This window comes from Loxodonta africana, chromosome 3, assembly GCF_030014295.1.
Source record: "Loxodonta africana isolate mLoxAfr1 chromosome 3, mLoxAfr1.hap2, whole genome shotgun sequence".
Classification (NCBI taxonomy): domain Eukaryota; kingdom Metazoa; phylum Chordata; class Mammalia; order Proboscidea; family Elephantidae; genus Loxodonta; species Loxodonta africana.
Genome location: NC_087344.1, coordinates 3,473,878 through 3,500,793, shown reverse-complemented (window position 1 = coordinate 3,500,793; position 26,916 = coordinate 3,473,878). Strand labels below are relative to the sequence as shown.

Here is a 26,916-nt window from a genome sequence, read left to right as displayed (position 1 = left end):
GCAGGAGACGAGCCCCCGGGGCGCTCAGAGCCAGGGAGAAAACGTCAGCATCGGACCGTTCAGGCCAATGCAACAAGGGCAAATACAGCCTCAAAAGCACAGATGTCACCTTAGGACCAAGGTGCACCTGACCCTAGCCACACCTTAGGACCAAGGTGCACCTGACCCTAGCCACGGGGTTTTCAGTCACCTCATATGCATGCGAAAGCTTGACGATGACTAAGGAAGACTAAGAATTGACGCCTTTGAATTAGTGTTGGTGAATAATACTGAATATACCACGGACTGCCAGAAGGAACAAATCTGTCTCGGAGGAAGTACAACCAGAATGCTCCTTAGAAGCAAAGACGGCAAGACTTCATCCCACATATCTCGGATATGTTGTCAGGAGGGACCAGTCCCTGGAGAAGGACGTCATTCTTGGTAAAGTAGAGGGTCAGCAAAAAAGAGGAAGACCCTCAACGAGATGGACTGACACAGTGGCTGCAACAAGGGGCTCAAGCGTAACGATTGTGAGGATGGCGCAGGATGGGCAGTGTTTGGTTCTGTTGTACATCGGGTCTCTGTGAATCGGAACTGACTCCGTGGCACCTCAAAACAATTTCTACTCCAACAAAGACATGTCACCAAGGCAGCTGTGAAGAGTGACCAGAGGAGCCAGGAGGCTGCCACCCTCAGGGCAGACAAGGCCTCCCGGGGCTCTGAGGACACACAAGCAAGAAAGGCCTGGAACCACACATCTACCAGCAGCACTGGCAGGTGGGATCTAAATCCCCAGACTCCAGCCCTAAAAGCAGGACAAGGGGGGACTTCCCTCCTGGAGGCCGGGGCGATGGACACTCATGCCTGGGTAGGCGACAGGGTGACTGCACCCACTCCTTCAGCCACAGGGACTCCAAGGGGCACCCCGGCTTTCTGGAGTCTCTGAGGGGCTGAGCCTGGCCCCCAGTTGGCCAAAGTTGAACAGGGTGGAGGAGGATTTTTCTGGAACTGTGCCAGTTAAGACACGCAGGGAAAGGAAAGGTCTTGGGACGTGCTCCTGGCTGTCCTGGGCTCCTCATGTGGAAAGTGTGTCTCCCGTGAGCCAACAGGCCAGAACTTGGAGCACGTGGTGGCCAGGTACCTGGCTGCAGGCAGGTGGAAACTCAGGTGTGATCTCCAACAAAATTAAGGGTTTAATAGATAGACCAGAGCGTGATTCCAGTACCATAACAACCACCGTAAAAGGTCAGCCATAGAAAAAGCAGAGGCACGGGGGCCTCCTCATCTCCTTCCTGTTTAATGAGGAGTTTCTCTCGGAGGGAGGGGTTAGTGCAAGAGAGGAGGCCTTGAGCTCTCTGGACGTCTTAAGAGCAAAATCTTTTGACCCAAGTTGGCCATGGGGAAGGGGACTGTGGAGCCCGGATATGACCACTGCAGAGAAAACAGCCCCTCCTCCATCCCCGCCGGGTGCTGTACAGCCAAGGCCAATCTGGGAGCTCAGGTACAGGGCAAGGCAGGCGCGGTCCTCAACCGTCGCTGAGAGCTCAGAGCAGGCGGCACCGTCAGCAGGCCGGCGACTCACCGCCCTCCACCAGCAGCCCTTTGCTCAGGAGAAAGGCATCCTGCCTGGGGTCGCGGCCCAGAAAGCACTTCAACATGACACTGGCGTCCTGGGACCCGCCAGGTCTCAGGATGCAGCTCCGGTAGTCCATGCCCACCTGTGGGGAAGGGGAGCTGTGGCCGGCAGGCAACCCAACGAATGCCCACACGTCCAGGCGGCTGCCAGAGCCACAACCCGCCCCTGCCTGAGTGAGCCCGCTCAGCAAACTGAGGCTGGAAGGTCTTGGGTCAGGGTCCCAGAGGAGGAAGAGGGGTGGGGAAGAGGAACAGCATGCATACGTGTGCTATACTTGTGTGCTACACGTGCGTGGACATACGTGCACGTCTGTGTGTGTGTTTATGTGTGCCGGGTGTGTGTACAGACCAACGCCCATTAGAAGCTCCTCACTGGCGCAGCCTGTACGGATGTCTGAGACCCCGGGCCGAGCCCAGACCCGGAAGCTGCCGAGTCTCAGAGGAGAGGAGAGGGGCCAACTCAGCTCTGCCTGTAAGAGGTCCCGCCTGTCTGCTAAGCAGCCGCTGAGTCTGGACAAGGGACCTCACGGAGGGCCTCTGCACAGCCTCAGCACAGCCCCGCACACAGTGGCTGTGCTTGGCCCAGAGGCTGTGGATGGGCTGCTCTCGGTCATGGCCAGCAGGGAGGACCATTCCATGAGGCCCGTCCTGCAGTGGGGTGAGGGGGGACGGAGAATGGTGCCTCACCTTGCCGTTGAGGACGCCCTCCTGCTTGAAGCGCGTGTGGAACATGTCCATGGAGTAGACCTCGCTCCACAGGTAGCCGTAGTACTGGGCGTCGTAGCCTCCTGCCAGGTGGCCAAAGGTTGCTGGCATGTTGGTGCCTGGGGGGGAACACACGGAGAGGCCCACACTGCTGCCAGCTCTGCCCCTGCCTCACGCCCCTCACCCGGGAGAGACCCCAACCCGGGAGAGGGAAGAAGGTTCTAGGCTGATGGTGAGGGGACGCGGGCTCGGCCCATGAGAGCAGGAGCTGGCACGAGAACAACCTACAAGGCGGGCGGGCAGTTCACCAAAGGAAACAGACTTCGCCCAGTACCTGTTTAAGACGAGGGTTTGCCCCGAAGCAGTCTGAGCAATAATCTCTGCTGCCATAACCCTCAGGGGCTGCTCACGCGGTGCCGCCCACACAGCGGGACGTATCATTTAAATCATTTCTGAAGGATTTCCCTAATGCTCGTGAAGACAATAGCCCGGCACAGCACCACACGATAACCTCCGTTATCTCCACACGTGTACGTATGCATCTGCCCGAGTGTCTGCACAAACACACGTGCGTATGTGCACACACACACACCCCACACGGAAACTCAAAGGATGCACACTGAGATGCTAGTGACCCTCATCTCCAGGCTGCCCAACGACTCGGTATCTTGCAGGTTTCTCACGAAGCATGGATTACTTTCGGAATCAGGGGAAACACTAGATCCACTTGTTGATCGACAAGCAAAGGGCTGGGGGGCCCCGTGACCCTGACAGGATGCAGGCAGAGCTTGTCAGCGGAAGGGACCCTGCTGAGCAGCCCGTGTGACCCCCGGCTCCACTAGCTGGGACTCCTGTGCTCAAAGGCAAACCGGGCAAAGCCGACATGCGTGGGGCCCCGTGTGGGGCACAGGCTGTGAGGACAGACCCGCCAGTTTCTCTGCAGAATCCTCGTCCAGACCACCCACTCCACGCTAGCAGAACCTCCCAGTCGGGACAGCCACAAATGTCCCCAGACATCACCCAGTGGCCCCTGAGGGCAGAAGGGTCCCCAGGTGAGAGCCCCTGGACTGGAGGGTGACTTCCTACAGCAAGTGTGGCCTGAAGCCCACCGTCAGTACTCAGGGCTGAGCCGTGGGGCCGGGACGTGGAGGCGAGCGCGCAGCCTGTCCATTATGGAAGACTCAACGGCTGGCAGCTAAGACAGACCTGTCACTTCCCACAAGGGGAGGGGACGGGCACACCCAGGAATGAGGCCATAGGCTCCGGAGCCATGGCCCCACCCACAGGGGTCAACTAGAGAGGTGGCAACTGGGCAGGCCAGCCCTCCTCTTGAGCTCTCCGCTCTGGGAACTCTAAAAGACACCCTGCCCCTCTCCACAGGTCCCTCTGTCCTTCTGACCCTGCGTTCTAAGGTGAGCCCGGCCCCAAGGGGCTACCTGGCGTGGCTGGAACCCCCAGGATCTCTTGGCAGAGCCGGGCGTACTCCTCAGCTGGGTCGGCGCCTGTCTGCGTGTGCAGGGCCTGGTCCACCTTAGCCAGGACAATCTGACGCAGGTTAAAGAGACCTGTGTGGGAAAAGGGAGAGGCTGCCTAACGCCGCCCACAGTCCTACCCTGTGCCAGTAGCGCTTTTCCTGCTCGCCCTGAACCCTGCAACCCCACACCTTGTGGTGGGAGGCTGGGCTGGAGCATGGGGCCCCGGTGCTGCCCAATCACGGCCTCAGGTCCTCATCACAGCATGGGGCTGAGCAGGCGGTCCTGGTTGGCCAGCCCCATGGACAGCTGCCCCACCACCCTCCTTCCCAGGAGTCCTAGGCTGGCTGGCCCTGTGGATGGCTGACCCCACCACCTTCCCTCCTGCGAGTCCTAGACTGGCCAGCCCTGTGGACGGCTGACCCCACCACGTTCCCTCCTGGGGGTCCTGGACTGGCCAGCCCTGTGGACGGCTGACCCCACCATGTTCCCTCCTGGGGGTCCTGGGCTGGCTGGCCTCACGGACAGCTGACCCCACCATGTTCCCTCCGGGGGGTCCTGGGCTGGCCGGCCTCACGGACGGCTGACCCCACCACCCTCCCTCCTGGGGGTCCTGGGCTGGCCGGCCTCATGGACGGCTGACCCCACCACCCTCCACCATGGGGGTTCCAGGGCGCACCTGTGTTGGCCTGCCGGGACTGGATAAGCCTGTCGAGCAGCTCCAGGGGTGCGGCGTCCCCCGTGCGGTAGTGGCGGGACATGCGCAGCAGCGGCTCGCGCTCCCACACCCAGTTCTCCAGCATCTGTGAGGGTGCCTCCACGAAGTCCCGCTCCACGTGCGTGCCGCTGAACATGGCGAACTCCGCCTGTGCAGGGGAGGGCCCACAGCTCCTTAACTCCACCTGCAGGCTCAGGCAGCCCCCAAGCCACACCCATGGCCAAGCAGTGGGGACAGAGGCGGGTCCCGAGTGATGGCTGACCCGCCTACCCGCGCGGCACCCACCTGGGAGCAGAGCTGGTGCATGACGTGCCCGAACTCGTGGAAGTAGGTCTCCACCTCATCGTGCTGCAGCAGAGCCGGGGCGTCTGGCGTGGGCTTGGTGAAGTTGGCCACCATGGCCGCGATGGAGATCTGGCGGCTCCCGTCAGGCCGCAGGCAGCCCGGCTGGAGGCCGAAGCAGGCAGCGTGCCCGTACTTCCCTTCCCTGGGGGGAGACTGAGTCAGCCAGGCTTCTCCAGGGCCCGCCCGATGGCCCACAGGGACGCCAGGATGCGGAAGGAAGGACCGCCCCGATGCTGCCACATGAGGGGGGTTCTCCACGTCATGGGCACACCACCCTCTCTCTGAGTGCCATGTCCTCGTCTGCTGACTGAGACAGACTGAACAGAGCCTTGGCGCTCTGGAAGGCGACTGAGCACAGCTGTGGTCCTGTTCGCTCCTCCCCAGAAAACAGATTGAACATCGCGGGGCCAGGCACCCCAAAAGGCTGTGCCCAGCCTCAACAGGTGCTTGGTAGCCAGGCAGCACAGTGAGCCCATGACAAGCACTGTCCACCGAGCACCTACGTGTACAGGCCCCTCGCCTCCGCCACACGGAGCAGGCAACGCCCCTCCCGTTGCAGATGGGCAAGCTGAGGCTGGAGAGGGAGAATGCGGCCAGTCCAGGCTGTGCCCCCCAACCCTCGCCGCCCCGCTCACACGCACCGAGGGTACAGGTCCAGGTAGAACTTGCCGATCACCTGCCCGGAGGCCGAGTCGCGCACAGTGTACAGTGTCACATCCTCGTGCCACACGGCGGCGCCCTCCTCGCGGTCGAAGGTGAGCCCCAGTAGCTCCTGGTAGATGCTGAGCAGCCCCTGGGTGACCACCTGCATGGGGAAGTACTCCTTCAGCAGGTTCTGGTCCACGCTGTAGCGCGTCTCCTCCACCTGGTTCATGTAGTAGCGCATGTCCCAGGCATTGATCCGCGCGTCGAACGGCAGCCCCCGCCGCTCACACTCGGCCTTCTTCAGCTCCAGGATCACGGCGCGCTCCTGCTCCCCAAGGGGCTTCAGCTTCTGGGCCAGCTCGTCTGAAAGGCAGGAGAGGAGAGGCTACCTCCTGCACAGGCGTGGCCACACGGCTCAGGCTCACCCTCCGTGAAGCCTCAAGACATAGCCCTGGGCTCACCATCAGCTTGAGCTCTGCCCCAGGGGCCGTGGGGCCACTGGCTCTACCCCGGTGGGCTGGGACACTGGGGGCTCAGTGAGGGGGCCATGGGCTCTGCCCCAGTGGGCTGCAATGCCGTGGACTGACCAGGCCACATGCATCTGGGCCTCAGGGCCCTGGCCTATAACAGGAGGACTGGCACTGGGCTGGACCTGAATGAAGCACTTCACTCTCTGCACTCATACCTCACAGCACCCTCAGGAGGGGGGCCATTCTCCAGGCCTGACGCCATAGCCCCAGTACTTGGGCGTGGCACTGAGGCCCTGGAGGGTGAGCAGCACAGTCAGGGGAGCGATACCTTCCGTTTGACTGTGAGTAAGAGAAGGCTCTCCACTAGGCCGACAGGCTCACGCTGCATTTATTTTACCATAAAAACCAAACAGAACGAGGCTCTGTGAGCAAGACTACGTCACGGCCAGTGAGCGCTCTGGCGGCGGGTGGGGGGCCTCACCCTGGCCACGTGGCCCACAGGGTGGGAGGTGAGATGGGTTACCTAGGAAGGTGGCCACCACCTGGCTGGTCTTGGCCATGTTCATCTCCAGGACATAGTCGGCATGTGTGCTGAACCCCAGCAGGCTGGACTTCTGAGCCCGCAGGGCCACCAGCTCCTTGAGGATGGCACAGTTCTCCTGGACCACAAAGAGCCACCTGTTGGCCAAAGGGCCCCCATTTTCTCCTCCCCCCCGCCCACCCCGTTCTCCATGGTCAGGATCACAGGGGCTCCCTGTCCTGGCCCAGGAGGAGCCCAGGGTCTGCTGGGGCTGGAAAGGAAGGAGCTGGGGTGGGTGCATAGCCAAGCCCTGCTCCCATAGCACAACATGACAGAAAGAGCGTTTAAGGCACGGAGGAGCCGCTGACAAAGCAGAGATCTGGACATACATGGAAACAGTGCTCCTATCTAAGCAGCTAGAAGGAGCCCTGTTCGCATGGCGGTTAAGCACTGGGCCGCTAACGGAAAGTTGAGCAGTTCGAACCCACACAGCGACTCCGCAGGAGAAAGGCCTAGCGATCTGCTCCCACAAAGATCAAAGCCTAGAAAAACCCGTGGGGCTGTTCTGCTGTCACATGCAGCTGCCATGAGTCAGAATCACCTTGACGTCACCCAACAACACAATCACTGGGGGAAACTGGATAAAGGGTTCCTGGGCTCTCTGTTTTTTTCTCACAACTGCAAACCAATATAAAACGATCACAAAGTAAAAAGTACCACAAAAACAAATATTTTGGGAAAGAATAATATTTTCCCAAACAACAACAGAGCAAGTATCACTGACGAATTAAAGGACTGGTCTTCTGGAGCGGGCAGTGAGGGGCTCTGACCCCCACGTGTGCGAACAGTTAAGTACTCAGCTGCTCATCAAAAGGTCAGTGGTTCGAACCCACCAGCAGCTCTGCAGGGGAAAGACCTAGAGATCTGCTCCTGTAAAGACGACAGCCTAGGAAACCCCATGGGGCGGTTCTACTCTGTCACATGGGGTCGTCGAGTCAGCATCAACTCAGTGACGCTCAAGAGCAGCTAAGGAGCTGCAGGATGGGGCCAGCAGGGGGTCACACCTTGCTCTGTGGGCCTTAAGGCAGAGTCACACATAGCACAGAGAGTCTGAAGGGCTGGCCTGGGCTGCTCACTGACTGTGACCACACGGCTGTGGGAAAGGCCAGGGCAATCCCTGCAGCACAGGTGAGAACACTCCCGGGAAGGGACATCTCCCTGCAGCGCCCAGGGTGGCACCTGCTCACCTCCTTGCACCGGCAGTTGAAGGCCTCCTCCACCTTCCTCCTGGTCTCAGGCACGTAGCACTTCTTCAGAAGGGGGAAATAGTGTGGGTACTTGAGGGTGACCTTCAACTTGTCGTCCTCAGTCTTTTCCAGGGAGTTCAGAAAGTCCTCAGGGAGCCCTCCTGGCGGGGAGCAAAATCAGTACCACTCGCTGCCCAGCTGACCCCACGTGTGCGGAGCAGAAGTGCTACACGGGGTTTTCGGAGGCACAGTGCCAGGCCTTTCATCCAAGACACCGCTGGGTGGATTAGAACCACCAACCTTTCAGCTACTGGCTGAGCACCACACAGGCATTCCACCAGAGAGGAAACACACACACGTACGTATATACGTGTATACGCACTCACATACACGCACACGTATACATACATATGTATACACTGTACATAGACACACACATACAAAGGAGCCCTGGTGGCACAAAAGTTTGAACCCACCAGCAGCTCCTTGGGAGAAAGACCTGGCTATCTGCTCCGTAAAGATGATGGCCTAGGAAACCCTATGGGGCAGCTCTACTCTGTCCTATAAGGTCACCGTGAGTCAGAACCAACAGCACACAGCAACAACACATATGTACACATATGCAAACAGAGAAAAGCACAAAACACACGTAGCAGAATGTAAACAGTGGGTGTGCCTGGCTACACAAGTTCTTTGCACTATTTTTGCAAACTCTAAGTTTGAAATTACGTTAAAACAAGAAGTTAAAAAAAAATGTATCATCTGTCCCGCTGAATAGAAGTATATTTCCATCATGTTCATAAGAAATCCTGAAAGAACTTGGTTGATGCAAAAACTTTTTTTTAAAGGAAAAAAGGAGATAGTTCAGAGATAGTTCTGAAGGATGGGGAGCAGGCTGAGGGTCCCAAAGTGCGCTTGACAACTTTTCAAAGATCATGTGGGTTCATCAAGCAAGATCCCGATTGAGAACCAGCCAACATGTGCCAAGCCTCCCTAAATGCTGGCCTCCTCAGGGCCATGGCCTGTCAGGCTTCAGGAAAACCAAAAATAAAACCAAACCCATTGCCTTGAGTCAATTCCGACTCACAGTGACCCTACTTTAGAACGTTAAAAACTTGGAAGTCACCTCCATATTCTACAACAGGCTGTTACTGTTGCCAAGTGCCATCAAGTCAGCCCCCAACTCATGGTGACCCCAACCCTTCAAAATTCCACTGTGCAGATTTGAAAACTATGGATTCAGTCTATCGCCTTCATTTTGTAAGATTAAAAAAAAGGGGGGGGGCGGGGCAGAGGGGCTGGACTTCGAGGGAAAATTCCGGCTATTTTGGAGGCAAGGCTGACACAGGCCCCACAGCCCCAGTCTAGCCCTGGGCTGTCCTCTATCAGAGGCAGAGGCAGAATCTTGGTTGGAGAGACCCAGGCCCTCCCTAAGGAAGGCTCTAGAACCTTAGGCTCTAGAGTGCTGTAAGGGGTCCGAGTGAGGAAACGCTGCTCCCCAGGGTGCTCAGACAGAGACAAGCCCCTACCCTGACTTCAGGAGCCCCCACTGCACTGCATGGTCTCAGACAGAGAAACTTCCACCCCTGACTTCAGGAGCCCTTGCATCCCAGGGTGCTCAGACAGAAAATCCCATCCCTGACTTCAGGAGCCCCTACCATGCCCCAGGGTGCTCAGACAGAAACAAACCCCATCCCTGACTTCATGCCCCTGAAGGATGCAGCAGCCCCCGGAGGGTCTCCCAAGGCTGATGTGAGTCTGCGCCCAGATCCCCCGCTGCCAACACTGCTCCGCTTCCTCCAGCTCCAGACGAGTAGTGGCGGCCCCCCACACCCCACCCCCATCCCATGACCCTTCTATCCCTCGCCCACCCACCCCGTCCTCCAACCCCTCGCTCCTGCCCCCAACCCCCCTCACACCCCTCCCCTCGTCCCACGACCCTTCTATCCCTCGTCCACCCACCCCGTCCTCCAATCCCTCCTGCCCCTGTGCGTACCAAGCTCCTCCCGCGTGAAAGGCAGGAAGGTGGTGTCCTCATTGAGGTTCTTGTTGAAGTCGATACACAGGAGACTGAGCTTCTTCTTGATGTTCTTGATTTTCTGGAGGGAAGGAAATGGTGGTGAGAAAGGGGGTTCCCTGCCAACGCATGGCCCCTCACTCAGGAGGCAGGTCTGGCACCGGCCCTTTCGCCACGTGCCCTGGCCCTGCCTCAGCTTGATGAGGACAGCTGCTCCAAGGCTGGAGCAGAAAGTGCCAGTCTGAAGGATGGGGAGCAGGCTGAGGGTCCCAAAGTGCGCTTGACAACTTTTCAAAGACCATGTGGGTTCACCAAGCAAGATCCCGATTGAGAACCAGCCAACATGTGCCAAGCCTCCCTAAATGCTGGCCTCCTCAGGGCCATGGCCTGTCAGGCTTCAGGAAAACCAAAAATAAAACCAAACCCATTGCCTTGAGTCAATTCCGACTCACAGTGACCCTAGAGGACCGAGTAGAACTACCCTGTAGGGTTTCTAAGGAATACCTGGTGGATTCAAACTGCCGACCTTCTGGTTAGCAGCCATAGCTCTTACTCACTGCGCCACCAGGGTTTCTGGCTTCAGGAAAGAAGGGCAGAATGCCACACAGATAGGACCAGGCAGGTGGCCAAAGAGAGGCAGCCATTACCTCAGTAAGACAAAAACTGCTAAGCGTGGCCTTTCAAAAGGCATGGGAGTGTTAGGGGATCCTAGAGGCTGAAGACACCTGATTAATTAGTACTCCTCCAGTTATCAGGCCACTCCCAGTCACCTCCCTACCACATCACTCACTTCCTCTAAGTTGTTTTGCAGACCCTCTGGAGAGCCTGGACAGGTCCGCGTCTAACCGATTCAGAGTGGTCAGACATGCACAGAACAAAGATGACCAAGAGATGACCCCGGGTCACCACACATGCTCAATAACACAAAAGAACTCACGTCAAGGTATGAAAAGACTCACATCAAGAAACCAAAATTACCGGACATACATCATCTGCAGAAGCCAAGCCCATTTCAAAGGCAAAGCGTCCGTTGGCCACTTCCATGCCCAGTCTTAGCTCCGCCTCATAATGAATAATCAACAGAAACTATGAATAGTTACAGCTTCCTGATCCTGCCCACTGCCTTCCTCCACTCCTACACAAATGTGTTTAATTATAAAATGTGAATGCCTTCTCAAATCAAGGAACTTGATCTGAGGTCGATACCTCTGAGTTCTCACTTGATACCTGCAAAATAAACTTTATTCCTCTCAAAACCAGTGTCTGAGAGTTTGGCTTCTTGCATGCTGGGCATGGACCCACTGGTCGAGTTTCAAGAGGACCTGAAGCGGTAGGGCATACTAGCGGAAACTTTCAGGGCTGTCCAGCACAGGCAAGAGAAGAGGGGAGGGGAGTCTGAGCACAGACACTGTCACCTACTAACCTCAGAACCTTGGACAAGCCACTGCCCTCCCCAGTTTCGGTTCCCAGCCAGAAAGCAGGAGGTGCCATGTACAGAGGTAACAGTGAGGACTAAATGGGACGGTGTATGTATGGCCTGGGACCCCTCACTCTTTCAGGGGGCCCCCTGGCCCCGGAGGGCCAAGGGAGGAAAGGAGGCAGACAGAGGCTGTTTTGAATAGACCACCCTGCCCAGAGTTCGGGTCCTCGGGCAGTGTAAAGACGGCACCTGGCCAGGGGCTTGGCCTTCCCAGGGAGGGGGTCCAGGGGAAGAGAGGTGTGCCTGGATGTGCGGAGCCCCCACCACGAGTGACAGCCCAACACTCACTTCTTGGGTCTCCTCAGGGAGATGCAGCCCATTCCTCCGGCCAAGCCTGATCAGCCTCTCCAGGTACCGCATGGCCTCAGGCCTCAGCGTGTCCTTCTCAACTTTTTCCTAGAACGAGAAAATCAAAAAACTTCACATGAAAAACAGCAACAACAGCAAACGCAGGAGAGGCTACAGAGAAATGAGATCGCTCACGTGCAACTGGTGGGAGTGTAAAATGGTGCAGCTGCCCTGGGAAGCGGTTTGGCGGTTTTTTAAAAAAACAAAGCCTGCAACTGCTGCAGGACTTAGCAGCGTGCTCCTGGGCGCCAGTCCCGAGACTCCGTGTGTTCAGCCGAAACTGCACACGAATGTTCACAGCAGCTTTATTCGGCATAGCCGAAACCTGGAATCAGCCAGGCCTCCTCCAGCAGGTGAGCGGCTCAACAGGAACAGGCTCGGTGGGCCGCATCAGTGTCGGCATCCAGGCGGTGACACTGACTCCAGTTTGGCCAAGTGTTCTCACGGGGGGAAACCGGGCCCAGCGTACACGGGACCTCTCCTTGTGTTACTTTTCACACCTGCTTACCAGTCTACAATTGTCTCAACAACTTCAACATAAAAAAGAAATTCTGTGTATGGTTTCATGGGCCACCCCCACCCCCCCACCTATACCTGCACCACAGCAAAGTGGTTGCATTTTCCTGGGCCTGAAAGAGGCATCTGCAAGCTACAGGCACCCGCGCCCAAGGGCATGAATCACAGGTACATGAGACATCTCTCGGGTCTCTTCTGCTTCTCGTGCTGATAGCAGCAGCAGAGGTCACTGTCACGGACTGAATCGTGTCCCCAACAATGCATGCTGAACTCCCGGCCCCTGTCCCTGTGGCTGGGACCCTGTTTAGAAATAGGGCTTTTCTTTTGTTATATTAATACAGCCACACCAGAGTAGGGTGGCTCATATACCTACCACTTCTGAGTTCTAAAAAGAGCATATTAGACAAAGAGACACACCCAAGGGGCAGACAGACACCCTGTCACAAGACACACACCCAGGGGGCAGACAGACACCACATCCCAGAGACACACACCCAGGGGGCAGACAGACACCACATCCCAGAGACACACACCCGGAGGGGAGCAGACAGACACCACGTCACAGAGACACACACCCAGGGGGCAGACAGACACCACATCACAGAGACACACACCCAGGGGGCAGACAGACACCACATCCCAGAGACACACACCCAGGGGGCAGACAGACACCACGTCACAGGGACACACACCCGGGGGGGAGCAGACAGACACCACGTCACAGAGACACACACCCAGGGGGCAGACAGACACCATGTCACAGAGACACACACCCAGGGGCAGACAGATACCACGTCACAGAGACACACACCCAGGGGGCAGTCAGACACCATGTCACAGAGACACACACCCAGGGGACAATCAGACACCAAGTGGGGTTCATCTACAAGTGAAGAACGCCAAGGATTGCCAGCAGACACCAAACACAAGGAGAAGCCACGAAGGGAATCCACGTGGCTGAGACCCTGATCTGCACTTCCAGCCTTCAGAACTGTGAGAGAATAAATAAATGCCTGTTCTCTAACGCCCACCACATGTGGTGTTTGTGCTCTGGCGATGCAGGTGACAGGACAGTCACCGTGGGTATGTGGGAGGGGTGCTGATGAGAGGGGAAGCCCCAGATGTGCCCTGTCACCTTGAGCGCGTCACTGAGCCTCTATTCGCCCATGGAATTTAGGCACCCTCTCTAGGTAACACACAGGAGGGGTATGACATGAAGCAGCGGATGTGTGAAAGCCTTGAGAAGCTGAGCTGTAGGCGCGTGGTGCTTTTTAAAATCTCGAGTGCAGAATTATCCGGTTCTGAAGAGGTCACGTCGACGGGCTTAGAGGCTGGCCTCTCGGCCCGGGTCTGCTGGCCTCCCGGCCGGGTCTCCTGCCCTGTGCGTGCGGGCTCACCTGCAGCCAGACGATCCTCTGGTACACGTCCTGCCGCATGCTCATCTCCACGTCAAACTCCGACAGCATTCTGTCCGCCTCTGTGCTGGCCGTCCGGATCTCTTTGGATGGGGAGACGTGCTGGGGGAAATCAAGGATATTCCTCTGAACTGAAACAGGCAAGACAATGAGACAGGCATGAAAACGGGCCCTGGATGGAGACTGGCCAGCGCCCACCAAGCCCCCGATGATCGGCTTATCCATTCCCTGAATGTTCTCGGGCAGCAGGGTGCAGGCTTGAAGAGCTGCACCCCACACCCTCCACACCTCACAGTCCAAATGGAAGCGTAAGTGACACCACGACGCTCCAGCCAGGAAGGGACACGCGGAGACAGTCGTGACAACAAGTGACACCACGACACTCCAGCCAGGAAGGGACACGCGGAGACAGTCGTGACAACAAGTGACACCACGACGCTCCAGCCAGGAAGGGACACGCGGAGACAGTCGTGACAACAAGTGACACCACGACACTCCAGCCAGGAAGGGACACGCAGAGACAGTCGTGACAACAAGTGACACCACAGCACTCCAGCCAGGAAGGGACACGCAGAGACAGTCGTGACAACAAGTGACACCACGACACTCCAGCCAGGAAGGGACACGCGGAGACAGTCGTGACAACAAGTGACACCACAGCACTCCAGCCAGGAAGGGACACGCAGAGACAGTCGTGACAACAAGTGACACCACGACACTCCAGCCAGGAAGGGACACGCGGAGACAGTCGTGACAACAAGTGACACCACGACACTCCAGCCAGGAAGGGACACGCGGAGACAGTCGTGACAACAAGTGACACCACAGCACTCCAGCCAGGAAGGGACACGCAGAGACAGTCGTGACAACAAGTGACACCACGACACTCCAGCCAGGAAGGGACACGCGGAGACAGTCGTGACAACAAGTGACACCACGACGCTCCAGCCAGGAAGGGACACGCAGAGACAGTCGTGACAACAAGTGACACCACGACACTCCAGCCAGGAAGGGACACGCAGAGACAGTCGTGACAACAAGTGACACCACGACACTCCAGCCAGGAAGGGACACGCGGAGACAGTCGTGACAACAAGTGACACCACAGCACTCCAGCCAGGAAGGGACACGCAGAGACAGTCGTGACAACAAGTGACACCACGACGCTCCAGCCAGGAAGGGACACGCGGAGACAGTCGTGACAACAAGTGACACCACGACACTCCAGCCAGGAAGGGACACGCGGAGACAGTCGTGACAACAAGTGACACCACGACACTCCAGCCAGGAAGGGACACGCGGAGACAGTCGTGACAACAAGTGACACCACGACACTCCAGCCAGGAAGGGACACGCAGAGACAGTCGTGACAACAAGTGACACCACGACACTCCAGCCAGGAAGGGACACGCGGAGACAGTCGTGACAACAAGTGACACCACGACGCTCCAGCCAGGAAGGGACACGCAGAGACAGTCGTGACAACAAGTGACACCACGACACTCCAGCCAGGAAGGGACACGCGGAGACAGTCGTGACAACAAGTGACACCACGACACTCCAGCCAGGAAGGGACACGCGGAGACAGTCGTGACAACAAGTGACACCACAGCACTCCAGCCAGGAAGGGACACGCAGAGACAGTCGTGACAACAAGTGACACCACGACGCTCCAGCCAGGAAGGGACACGCAGAGACAGTCGTGACAACAAGTGACACCACGACACTCCAGCCAGGAAGGGACACGCAGAGACAGTCGTGACAACAAGTGACACCACGACACTCCAGCCAGGAAGGGACACGCAGAGACAGTCGTGACAACAAGTGACACCACGACACTCCAGCCAGGAAGGGACACGCAGAGACAGTCGTGACAACAAGTGACACCACGACACTCCAGCCAGGAAGGGACACGCGGAGACAGTCGTGACAACAAGTGACACCACAGCACTCCAGCCAGGAAGGGACACGCAGAGACAGTCGTGACAACAAGTGACACCACGACACTCCAGCCAGGAAGGGACACGCGGAGACAGTCGTGACAACAAGTGACACCACGACACTCCAGCCAGGAAGGGACACGCGGAGACAGTCGTGACAACAAGTGACACCACGACACTCCAGCCAGGAAGGGACACGCGGAGACAGTCGTGACAACAAGTGACACCACAGCACTCCAGCCAGGAAGGGACACGCAGAGACAGTCGTGACAACAAGTGACACCACGACACTCCAGCCAGGAAGGGACACGCGGAGACAGTCGTGACAACAAGTGACACCACGACGCTCCAGCCAGGAAGGGACACGCGGAGACAGTCGTGAAAACAAGTGACACCACAGCACTCCAGCCAGGAAGGGACACGCAGAGACAGTCGTGACAACAAGTGACACCACAGCACTCCAGCCAGGAAGGGACACGCAGAGACAGTCGTGACAACAAGTGACACCACGACGCTCCAGCCAGGAAGGGACACGCAGAGACAGTCGTGACAACAAGTGACACCACAGCACTCCAGCCAGGAAGGGACACGCAGAGACAGTCGTGACAACAAGTGACACCACGACGCTCCAGCCAGGAAGGGACACGCGGAGACAGTCGTGACAACAAGTGACACCACGACGCTCCAGCCAGGAAGGGACACGCGGAGACAGTCGTGAAAACAAGTGACACCACAGCACTCCAGCCAGGAAGGGACACGCGGAGACAGTCGTGACAACAAGTGACACCACAGCACTCCAGCCAGGAAGGGACACGCAGAGACAGTCGTGACAACAAGTGACACCACGACGCTCCAGCCAGGAAGGGACACGCAGAGACAGTCGTGACAACAAGTGACACCACAGCACTCCAGCCAGGAAGGGACACGCAGAGACAGTCGTGACAACAAGTGACACCACGACACTCCAGCCAGGAAGGGACACGCGGAGACAGTCGTGACAACAAGTGACACCACGACACTCCAGCCAGGAAGGGACACGCAGAGACAGTCGTGACAACAAGTGACACCACGACACTCCAGCCAGGAAGGGACACGCAGAGACAGTCGTGACAACAAGTGACACCACAGCACTCCAGCCAGGAAGGGACACGCGGAGACAGTCGTGACAACAAGTGACACCACGACGCTCCAGCCAGGAAGGGACACGCGGAGACAGTCGTGAAAACAAGTGACACCACAGCACTCCAGCCAGGAAGGGACACGCGGAGACAGTCGTGACAACAAGTGACACCACAGCACTCCAGCCAGGAAGGGACACGCAGAGACAGTCGTGACAACAAGTGACACCACGACGCTCCAGCCAGGAAGGGACACGCAGAGACAGTCGTGACAACAAGTGACACCACAGCACTCCAGCCAGGAAGGGACACGCAGAGACAGTCGTGACAACAAGTGACACCACGACACTCCAGCCAGGAAGGGACACGCGGAGACAGTCGTGACAACAAGTGACACCACGACACTCCAGCCAGGAAGGGACACGCAGAGACAGTCGTGACAACAAGTGACACCACGACACTCCAGCCAGGAAGGGACACGCAGAGACAGTCGTGACAACAAGTGACACCACAGCACTCCAGCCAGGAAGGGACACGCGGAGACAGTCGTGACAACAAGTGACACCACGACGCTCCAGCCAGGAAGGGACACGCGGAGACAGTCGTGACAACAAGTGACACCACGACGCTCCAGCCAGGAAGGGACACGCGGAGACAGTCGTGACAACAAGTGACACCACGACACTCCAGCCAGGAAGGGACACGCGGAGACAGTCGTGACAACAAGTGACACCACGACGCTCCAGCCAGGAAGGGACACGCGGAGACAGTCGTGACAACAAGTGACACCACGACACTCCAGCCAGGAAGGGACACGCGGAGACAGTCGTGACAACAAGTGACACCACGACACTCCAGCCAGGAAGGGACACGCGGAGACAGTCGTGACAACAAGTGACACCACGACGCTCCAGCCAGGAAGGGACACGCGGAGACAGTCGTGACAACAAGTGACACCACGACGCTCCAGCCAGGAAGGGACACGCAGAGACAGTCGTGACAACAAGTGACACCACGACACTCCAGCCAGGAAGGGACACGCAGAGACAGTCGTGACAACAAGTGACACCACAGCACTCCAGCCAGGAAGGGACACGCAGAGACAGTCGTGACAACAAGTGACACCACGACACTCCAGCCAGGAAGGGACACGCAGAGACAGTCGTGACAACAAGTGACACCACGACACTCCAGCCAGGAAGGGACACGCAGAGACAGTCGTGACAACAAGTGACACCACGACACTCCAGCCAGGAAGGGACACGCAGAGACAGTCGTGACAACAAGTGACACCACAGCACTCCAGCCAGGAAGGGACACGCAGAGACAGTCGTGACAACAAGTGACACCACGACACTCCAGCCAGGAAGGGACACGCAGAGACAGTCGTGACAACAAGTGACACCACGACACTCCAGCCAGGAAGGGACACGCAGAGACAGTCGTGACAACAAGTGACACCACGACACTCCAGCCAGGAAGGGACACGCAGAGACAGTCGTGACAACAAGTGACACCACAGCACTCCAGCCAGGAAGGGACACGCAGAGACAGTCGTGACAACAAGTGACACCACGACACTCCAGCCAGGAAGGGACACGCAGAGACAGTCGTGACAACAAGTGACACCACGACACTCCAGCCAGGAAGGGACACGCAGAGACAGTCGTGACAACAAGTGACACCACGACACTCCAGCCAGGAAGGGACACGCGGAGACAGTCGTGACAACAAGTGACACCACAGCACTCCAGCCAGGAAGGGACACGCGGAGACAGTCGTGACAACAAGTGACACCACGACACTCCAGCCAGGAAGGGACACGCGGAGACAGTCGTGACAACAAGTGACACCACGACACTCCAGCCAGGAAGGGACACGCGGAGACAGTCGTGACAACAAGTGACACCACAGCACTCCAGCCAGGAAGGGACACGCAGAGACAGTCGTGACAACAAGTGACACCACGACACTCCAGCCAGGAAGGGACACGCGGAGACAGTCGTGACAACAAGTGACACCACGACACTCCAGCCAGGAAGGGACACGCAGAGACAGTCGTGACAACAAGTGACACCACGACGCTCCAGCCAGGAAGGGACACGCAGAGACAGTCGTGACAACAAGTGACACCACAGCACTCCAGCCAGGAAGGGACACGCAGAGACAGTCGTGACAACAAGTGACACCACGACACTCCAGCCAGGAAGGGACACGCAGAGACAGTCGTGACAACAAGTGACACCACGACACTCCAGCCAGGAAGGGACACGCAGAGACAGTCGTGACAACAAGTGACACCACGACACTCCAGCCAGGAAGGGACACGCAGAGACAGTCGTGACAACAAGTGACACCACGACGCTCCAGCCAGGAAGGGACACGCAGAGACAGTCGTGACAACAAGTGACACCACAGCACTCCAGCCAGGAAGGGACACGCAGAGACAGTCGTGACAACAAGTGACACCACGACACTCCAGCCAGGAAGGGACACGCAGAGACAGTCGTGACAACAAGTGACACCACGACACTCCAGCCAGGAAGGGACACGCAGAGACAGTCGTGACAACAAGTGACACCACGACACTCCAGCCAGGAAGGGACACGCAGAGACAGTCGTGACAACAAGTGACACCACGACGCTCCAGCCAGGAAGGGACACGCAGAGACAGTCGTGACAACAAGTGACACCACAGCACTCCAGCCAGGAAGGGACATGCAGAGACAGTCGTGACAACAAGTGACACCACAGCACTCCAGCCAGGAAGGGACACGCAGAGACAGTCGTGACAACAAGTGACACCACGATGCTCCAGCCAGGAAGGGACACGCGGAGACAGTCGTGACAACAAGTGACACCACAGCACTCCAGCCAGGAAGGGACACGCAGAGACAGTCGTGACAACAAGTGACACCACGACACTCCAGCCAGGAAGGGACACGCGGAGACAGTCGTGACAACAAGTGACACCACAGCACTCCAGCCAGGAAGGGACACGCAGAGACAGTCGTGACAACAAGTGACACCACGACACTCCAGCCAGGAAGGGACACGCGGAGACAGTCGTGACAAGTGACACCACGACGCTCCAGCCAGGAAGGGACACGCGGAGACAGTCGTGACAACAAGTGACACCACGACACTCCAGCCAGGAAGGGACACGCGGAGACAGTCGTGACAACAAGTGACACCACGACACTCCAGCCAGGAAGGGACACGCGGAGACAGTCGTGACAACAAGTGACACCACGACACTCCAGCCAGGAAGGGACACGCGGAGACAGTCGTGACAACAAGTGACACCACGACACTCCAGCCAGGAAGGGACACGCGGAGACAGTCGTGACAACAAGTGACACCACGACACTCCAGCCAGGAAGGGACACGCGGAGACAGTCGTGACAACAAGTGGCACCACGACACTCCAGCCAGGAAGGGACACGCGGAGACAGTCGTGACAACAAGTGACACCACGACACTCCAGCCAGGAAGGGACACGCGGAGACAGTCGTGACAACAAGTGACACCACAGCACTCCAGCCAGGAAGGGACACGCAGAGACAGTCGTGACAACAAGTGACACCACGACACTCCAGCCAGGAAGGGACACGCGGAGACAGTCGTGACAACAAGTGACACCACAGCACTCCAGCCAGGAAGGGAAACGCAGAGACAGTCGTGACAACAAGTGACACCACGACACTCCAGCCAGGAAGGGACACGCGGAGACAGTCGTGACAACAAGTGACACCACAGCACTCCAGCCAGGAAGGGACACGCGGAGACAGTCGTGACAACAAGTGACACCACAGCACTCCAGCCAGGAAGGGACACGCAGAGACAGTCGTGACAACAAGTGACACCACGACACTCCAGCCAGGAAGGGACACGCAGAGACAGTCGTGACAACAAGTGACACCACAGCACTCCAGCCAGGAAGGGACACGCGGAGACAGTCGTGACAACAAGTGACACCACAGCACTCCAGCCAGGAAGGGACACGCAGAGACAGTCGTGACAACAAGTGACACCACGACACTCCAGCCAGGAAGGGACACGCGGAGACAGTCGTGACAACAAGTGACACCACGACACTCCAGCCAGGAAGGGACACGCAGAGACAGTCGTGACAACAAGTGACACCACAGCACTCCAGCCAGGAAGGGACACGCGGAGACAGTCGTGACAACAAGTGACACCACAGCACTCCAGCCAGGAAGGGACACGCAGAGACAGTCGTGACAACAAGTGACACCACGACACTCCAGCCAGGAAGGGACACGCGGAGACAGTCGTGACAACAAGTGACACCACGACACTCCAGCCAGGAAGGGACACGCAGAGACAGTCGTGACAACAAGTGACACCACAGCACTCCAGCCAGGAAGGGACACGCGGAGACAGTCGTGACAACAAGTGACACCACAGCACTCCAGCCAGGAAGGGACACGCAGAGACAGTCGTGACAACAAGTGACACCACGACACTCCAGCCAGGAAGGGACACGCAGAGACAGTCGTGACAACAAGTGACACCACGACACTCCAGCCAGGAAGGGACACGCGGAGACAGTCGTGACAACAAGTGACACCACAGCACTCCAGCCAGGAAGGGACACGCGGAGACAGTCGTGACAACAAGTGACACCACAGCACTCCAGCCAGGAAGGGACACGCGGAGACAGTCGTGACAACAAGTGACACCACGACACTCCAGCCAGGAAGGGACACGCAGAGACAGTCGTGACAACAAGTGACACCACAGCACTCCAGCCAGGAAGGGACACGCGGAGACAGTCGTGACAACAAGTGACACCACAGCACTCCAGCCAGGAAGGGACACGCGGAGACAGTCGTGACAACAAGTGACACCACAGCACTCCAGCCAGGAAGGGACACGCGGAGACAGTCGTGACAACAAGTGACACCACAGCACTCCAGCCAGGAAGGGACACGCGGAGACAGTCGTGACAACAAGTGACACCACGACACTCCAGCCAGGAAGGGACACGCAGAGACAGTCGTGACAACAAGTGACACCACAGCACTCCAGCCAGGAAGGGACACGCGGAGACAGTCGTGACAACAAGTGACACCACAGCACTCCAGCCAGGAAGGGACACGCGGAGACAGTCGTGACAACAAGTGACACCACAGCACTCCAGCCAGGAAGGGACACGCGGAGACAGTCGTGACAACAAGTGACACCACAGCACTCCAGCCAGGAAGGGACACGCGGAGACAGTCGTGACAACAAGTGACACCACAGCACTCCAGCCAGGAAGGGACACGCGGAGACAGTCGTGACAACAAGTGACACCACAGCACTCCAGCCAGGAAGGGACACGCGGAGACAGTCGTGACAACAAGTGACACCACAGCACTCCAGCCAGGAAGGGACACGCGGAGACAGTCGTGACAACAAGTGACACCACAGCACTCCAGCCAGGAAGGGACACGCGGAGACAGTCGTGACAACAAGTGACACCACAGCACTCCAGCCAGGAAGGGACACGCAGAGACAGTCGTGACAACAAGTGACACCACGACACTCCAGCCAGGAAGGGACACGCGGAGACAGTCGTGACAACAAGTGACACCACAGCACTCCAGCCAGGAAGGGACACGCAGAGACAGTCGTGACAACAAGTGACACCACGACGCTCCAGCCAGGAAGGGACACGCAGAGACAGTCGTGACAACAAGTGACACCACGACGCTCCAGCCAGGAAGGGACACGCAGAGACAGTCGTGACAACAAGTGACACCACGACACTCCAGCCAGGAAGGGACACGCAGAGACAGTCGTGACAACAAGTGACACCACAGCACTCCAGCCAGGAAGGGACACGCGGAGACAGTCGTGACAACAAGTGACACCACAGCACTCCAGCCAGGAAGGGACACGCGGAGACAGTCGTGACAACAAGTGACACCACGACACTCCAGCCAGGAAGGGACACGCGGAGACAGTCGTGACAACAAGTGACACCACGACACTCCAGCCAGGAAGGGACACGCGGAGACAGTCGTGACAACAAGTGACACCACGACACTCCAGCCAGGAAGGGACACGCGGAGACAGTCGTGACAACAAGTGACACCACGACACTCCAGCCAGGAAGGGACACGCAGAGACAGTCGTGACAACAAGTGACACCACGACGCTCCAGCCAGGAAGGGACACGCAGAGACAGTCGTGACAACAAGTGACACCACAGCACTCCAGCCAGGAAGGGACACGCGGAGACAGTCGTGACAACAAGTGACACCACGACACTCCAGCCAGGAAGGGACACGCGGAGACAGTCGTGACAACAAGTGACACCACGACACTCCAGCCAGGAAGGGACACGCGGAGACAGTCGTGACAACAAGTGACACCATGACACTCCAGCCAGGAAGGGACACGCAGAGACAGTCGTGACAACAAGTGACACCACAGCACTCCAGCCAGGAAGGGACACGCGGAGACAGTCGTGACAACAAGTGACACCACAGCACTCCAGCCAGGAAGGGACACGCGGAGACAGTCGTGACAACAAGTGACACCACAGCACTCCAGCCAGGAAGGGACACGCAGAGACAGTCGTGACAACAAGTGACACCACGACACTCCAGCCAGGAAGGGACACGCAGAGACAGTCGTGACAACAAGTGACACCACAGCACTCCAGCCAGGAAGGGACACGCGGAGACAGTCGTGACAACAAGTGACACCACAGCACTCCAGCCAGGAAGGGACACGCGGAGACAGTCGTGACAACAAGTGACACCACAGCACTCCAGCCAGGAAGGGACACGCGGAGACAGTCGTGACAACAAGTGACACCACAGCACTCCAGCCAGGAAGGGACACGCAGAGACAGTCGTGACAACAAGTGACACCACAGCACTCCAGCCAGGAAGGGACACGCGGAGACAGTCGTGACAACAAGTGACACCACAGCACTCCAGCCAGGAAGGGACACGCGGAGACAGTCGTGACAACAAGTGACACCACAGCACTCCAGCCAGGAAGGGACACGCGGAGACAGTCGTGACAACAAGTGACACCACAGCACTCCAGCCAGGAAGGGACACGCGGAGACAGTCGTGACAACAAGTGACACCACAGCACTCCAGCCAGGAAGGGACACGCGGAGACAGTCGTGACAACAAGTGACACCACAGCACTCCAGCCAGGAAGGGACACGCGGAGACAGTCGTGACAACAAGTGACACCACGACACTCCAGCCAGGAAGGGACACGCGGAGACAGTCGTGACAACAAGTGACACCACAGCACTCCAGCCAGGAAGGGACACGCAGAGACAGTCGTGACAACAAGTGACACCACGACGCTCCAGCCAGGAAGGGACACGCAGAGACAGTCGTGACAACAAGTGACACCACGACGCTCCAGCCAGGAAGGGACACGCAGAGACAGTCGTGACAACAAGTGACACCACGACACTCCAGCCAGGAAGGGACACGCAGAGACAGTCGTGACAACAAGTGACACCACAGCACTCCAGCCAGGAAGGGACACGCGGAGACAGTCGTGACAACAAGTGACACCACAGCACTCCAGCCAGGAAGGGACACGCGGAGACAGTCGTGACAACAAGTGACACCACGACACTCCAGCCAGGAAGGGACACGCGGAGACAGTCGTGACAACAAGTGACACCACGACACTCCAGCCAGGAAGGGACACGCGGAGACAGTCGTGACAACAAGTGACACCACGACACTCCAGCCAGGAAGGGACACGCGGAGACAGTCGTGACAACAAGTGACACCACGACACTCCAGCCAGGAAGGGACACGCAGAGACAGTCGTGACAACAAGTGACACCACGACGCTCCAGCCAGGAAGGGACACGCAGAGACAGTCGTGACAACAAGTGACACCACAGCACTCCAGCCAGGAAGGGACACGCGGAGACAGTCGTGACAACAAGTGACACCACGACACTCCAGCCAGGAAGGGACACGCGGAGACAGTCGTGACAACAAGTGACACCACGACACTCCAGCCAGGAAGGGACACGCGGAGACAGTCGTGACAACAAGTGACACCATGACACTCCAGCCAGGAAGGGACACGCAGAGACAGTCGTGACAACAAGTGACACCACAGCACTCCAGCCAGGAAGGGACACGCGGAGACAGTCGTGACAACAAGTGACACCATGACACTCCAGCCAGGAAGGGACACGCGGAGACAGTCGTGACAACAAGTGACACCACGACACTCCAGCCAGGAAGGGACACGCAGAGACAGTCGTGACAACAAGTGACACCACGACACTCCAGCCAGGAAGGGACACGCGGAGACAGTCGTGACAACAAGTGACACCACGACACTCCAGCCAGGAAGGGACACGCGGAGACAGTCGTGACAACAAGTGACACCACGACACTCCAGCCAGGAAGGGACACGCAGAGACAGTCGTGACAACAAGTGACACCACAGCACTCCAGCCAGGAAGGGACACGCAGAGACAGTCGTGACAACAAGTGACACCACGACACTCCAGCCAGGAAGGGACACGCGGAGACAGTCGTGACAACAAGTGACACCACGACACTCCAGCCAGGAAGGGACACGCGGAGACAGTCGTGACAACAAGTGACACCACGACACTCCAGCCAGGAAGGGACACGCGGAGACAGTCGTGACAACAAGTGACACCACGACACTCCAGCCAGGAAGGGACACGCGGAGACAGTCGTGACAACAAGTGACACCACGACACTCCAGCCAGGAAGGGACACGCAGAGACAGTCGTGACAACAAGTGACACCACGACACTCCAGCCAGGAAGGGACACGCGGAGACAGTCGTGACAACAAGTGACACCACGACGCTCCAGCCAGGAAGGGACACGCAGAGACAGTCGTGACAACAAGTGACACCACGACGCTCCAGCCAGGAAGGGACACGCGGAGACAGTCGTGACAACAAGTGACACCACGACGCTCCAGCCAGGAAGGGACACGCAGAGACAGTCGTGACAACAAGTGACACCACGACGCTCCAGCCAGGAAGGGACACGCGGAGACAGTCGTGACAACAAGTGACACCACGACGCTCCAGCCAGGAAGGGACACGCAGAGACAGTCGTGACAACAAGTGACACCACGACACTCCAGCCAGGAAGGGACACGCGGAGACAGTCGTGACAACAAGTGACACCACGACACTCCAGCCAGGAAGGGACACGCAGAGACAGTCGTGACAACAAGTGACACCACGACACTCCAGCCAGGAAGGGACACGCGGAGACAGTCGTGACAACAAGTGACACCACGACACTCCAGCCAGGAAGGGACACGCAGAGACAGTCGTGACAACAAGTGACACCACGACACTCCAGCCAGGAAGGGACACGCGGAGACAGTCGTGACAACAAGTGACACCACAGCACTCCAGCCAGGAAGGGACACGCAGAGACAGTCGTGACAACAAGTGACACCACGACGCTCCAGCCAGGAAGGGACACGCAGAGACAGTCGTGACAACAAGTGACACCACGACACTCCAGCCAGGAAGGGACACGCAGAGACAGTCGTGACAACAAGTGACACCACGACGCTCCAGCCAGGAAGGGACACGCAGAGACAGTCGTGACAACAAGTGACACCACGACGCTCCAGCCAGGAAGGGACACGCAGAGACAGTCGTGACAACAAGTGACACCACGACGCTCCAGCCAGGAAGGGACACGCGGAGACAGTCGTGACAACAAGTGACACCACGACACTCCAGCCAGGAAGGGACACGCGGAGACAGTCGTGACAACAAGTGACACCACAGCACTCCAGCCAGGAAGGGACACGCAGAGACAGTCGTGACAACAAGTGACACCACGACGCTCCAGCCAGGAAGGGACACGCAGAGACAGTCGTGACAACAAGTGACACCACGACACTCCAGCCAGGAAGGGACACGCGGAGACAGTCGTGACAACAAGTGACACCACGACACTCCAGCCAGGAAGGGACACGCGGAGACAGTCGTGACAACAAGTGACACCACGACACTCCAGCCAGGAAGGGACACGCAGAGACAGTCGTGACAACAAGTGACACCACGACACTCCAGCCAGGAAGGGACACGCGGAGACAGTCGTGACAACAAGTGACACCACAGCACTCCAGCCAGGAAGGGACACGCAGAGACAGTCGTGACAACAAGTGACACCACGACGCTCCAGCCAGGAAGGGACACGCAGAGACAGTCGTGACAACAAGTGACACCACAGCACTCCAGCCAGGAAGGGACACGCAGAGACAGTCGTGACAACAAGTGACACCACGACACTCCAGCCAGGAAGGGACACGCAGAGACAG

General features: G+C 58.0%; 1 protein-coding gene across 2 annotated transcripts in view; it reads right to left on the bottom strand.

The window, feature by feature from the left end:
• Positions 1–1,157: 1,157 nt before the first annotated feature.
• THOP1 (thimet oligopeptidase 1) overlaps positions 1,158–26,916 on the bottom strand; it is a 38,821-nt gene continuing 13,062 nt past the window's right edge. The window contains exons 3-13 of one of the 2 annotated variants that reach the window (XM_064280215.1): positions 13,498–13,646; positions 11,525–11,632; positions 9,736–9,838; positions 7,740–7,900; positions 6,496–6,631; positions 5,499–5,865; positions 4,798–4,999; positions 4,474–4,660; positions 3,759–3,887; positions 2,305–2,441; positions 1,158–1,700 (exon numbers count right to left, since the gene is read on the bottom strand). In XM_064280215.1, coding sequence (XP_064136285.1) covers positions 1,545–1,700; positions 2,305–2,441; positions 3,759–3,887; positions 4,474–4,660; positions 4,798–4,999; positions 5,499–5,865; positions 6,496–6,631; positions 7,740–7,900; positions 9,736–9,838; positions 11,525–11,632; positions 13,498–13,646 — 1,835 coding nt within the window. In that variant the 3' untranslated portion in view covers positions 1,158–1,544. The remainder of the gene's footprint in view (positions 1,701–2,304; positions 2,442–3,758; positions 3,888–4,473; positions 4,661–4,797; positions 5,000–5,498; positions 5,866–6,495; positions 6,632–7,739; positions 7,901–9,735; positions 9,839–11,524; positions 11,633–13,497; positions 13,647–26,916) is intronic. The other variant, XM_064280216.1, reaches the window with a different exon arrangement.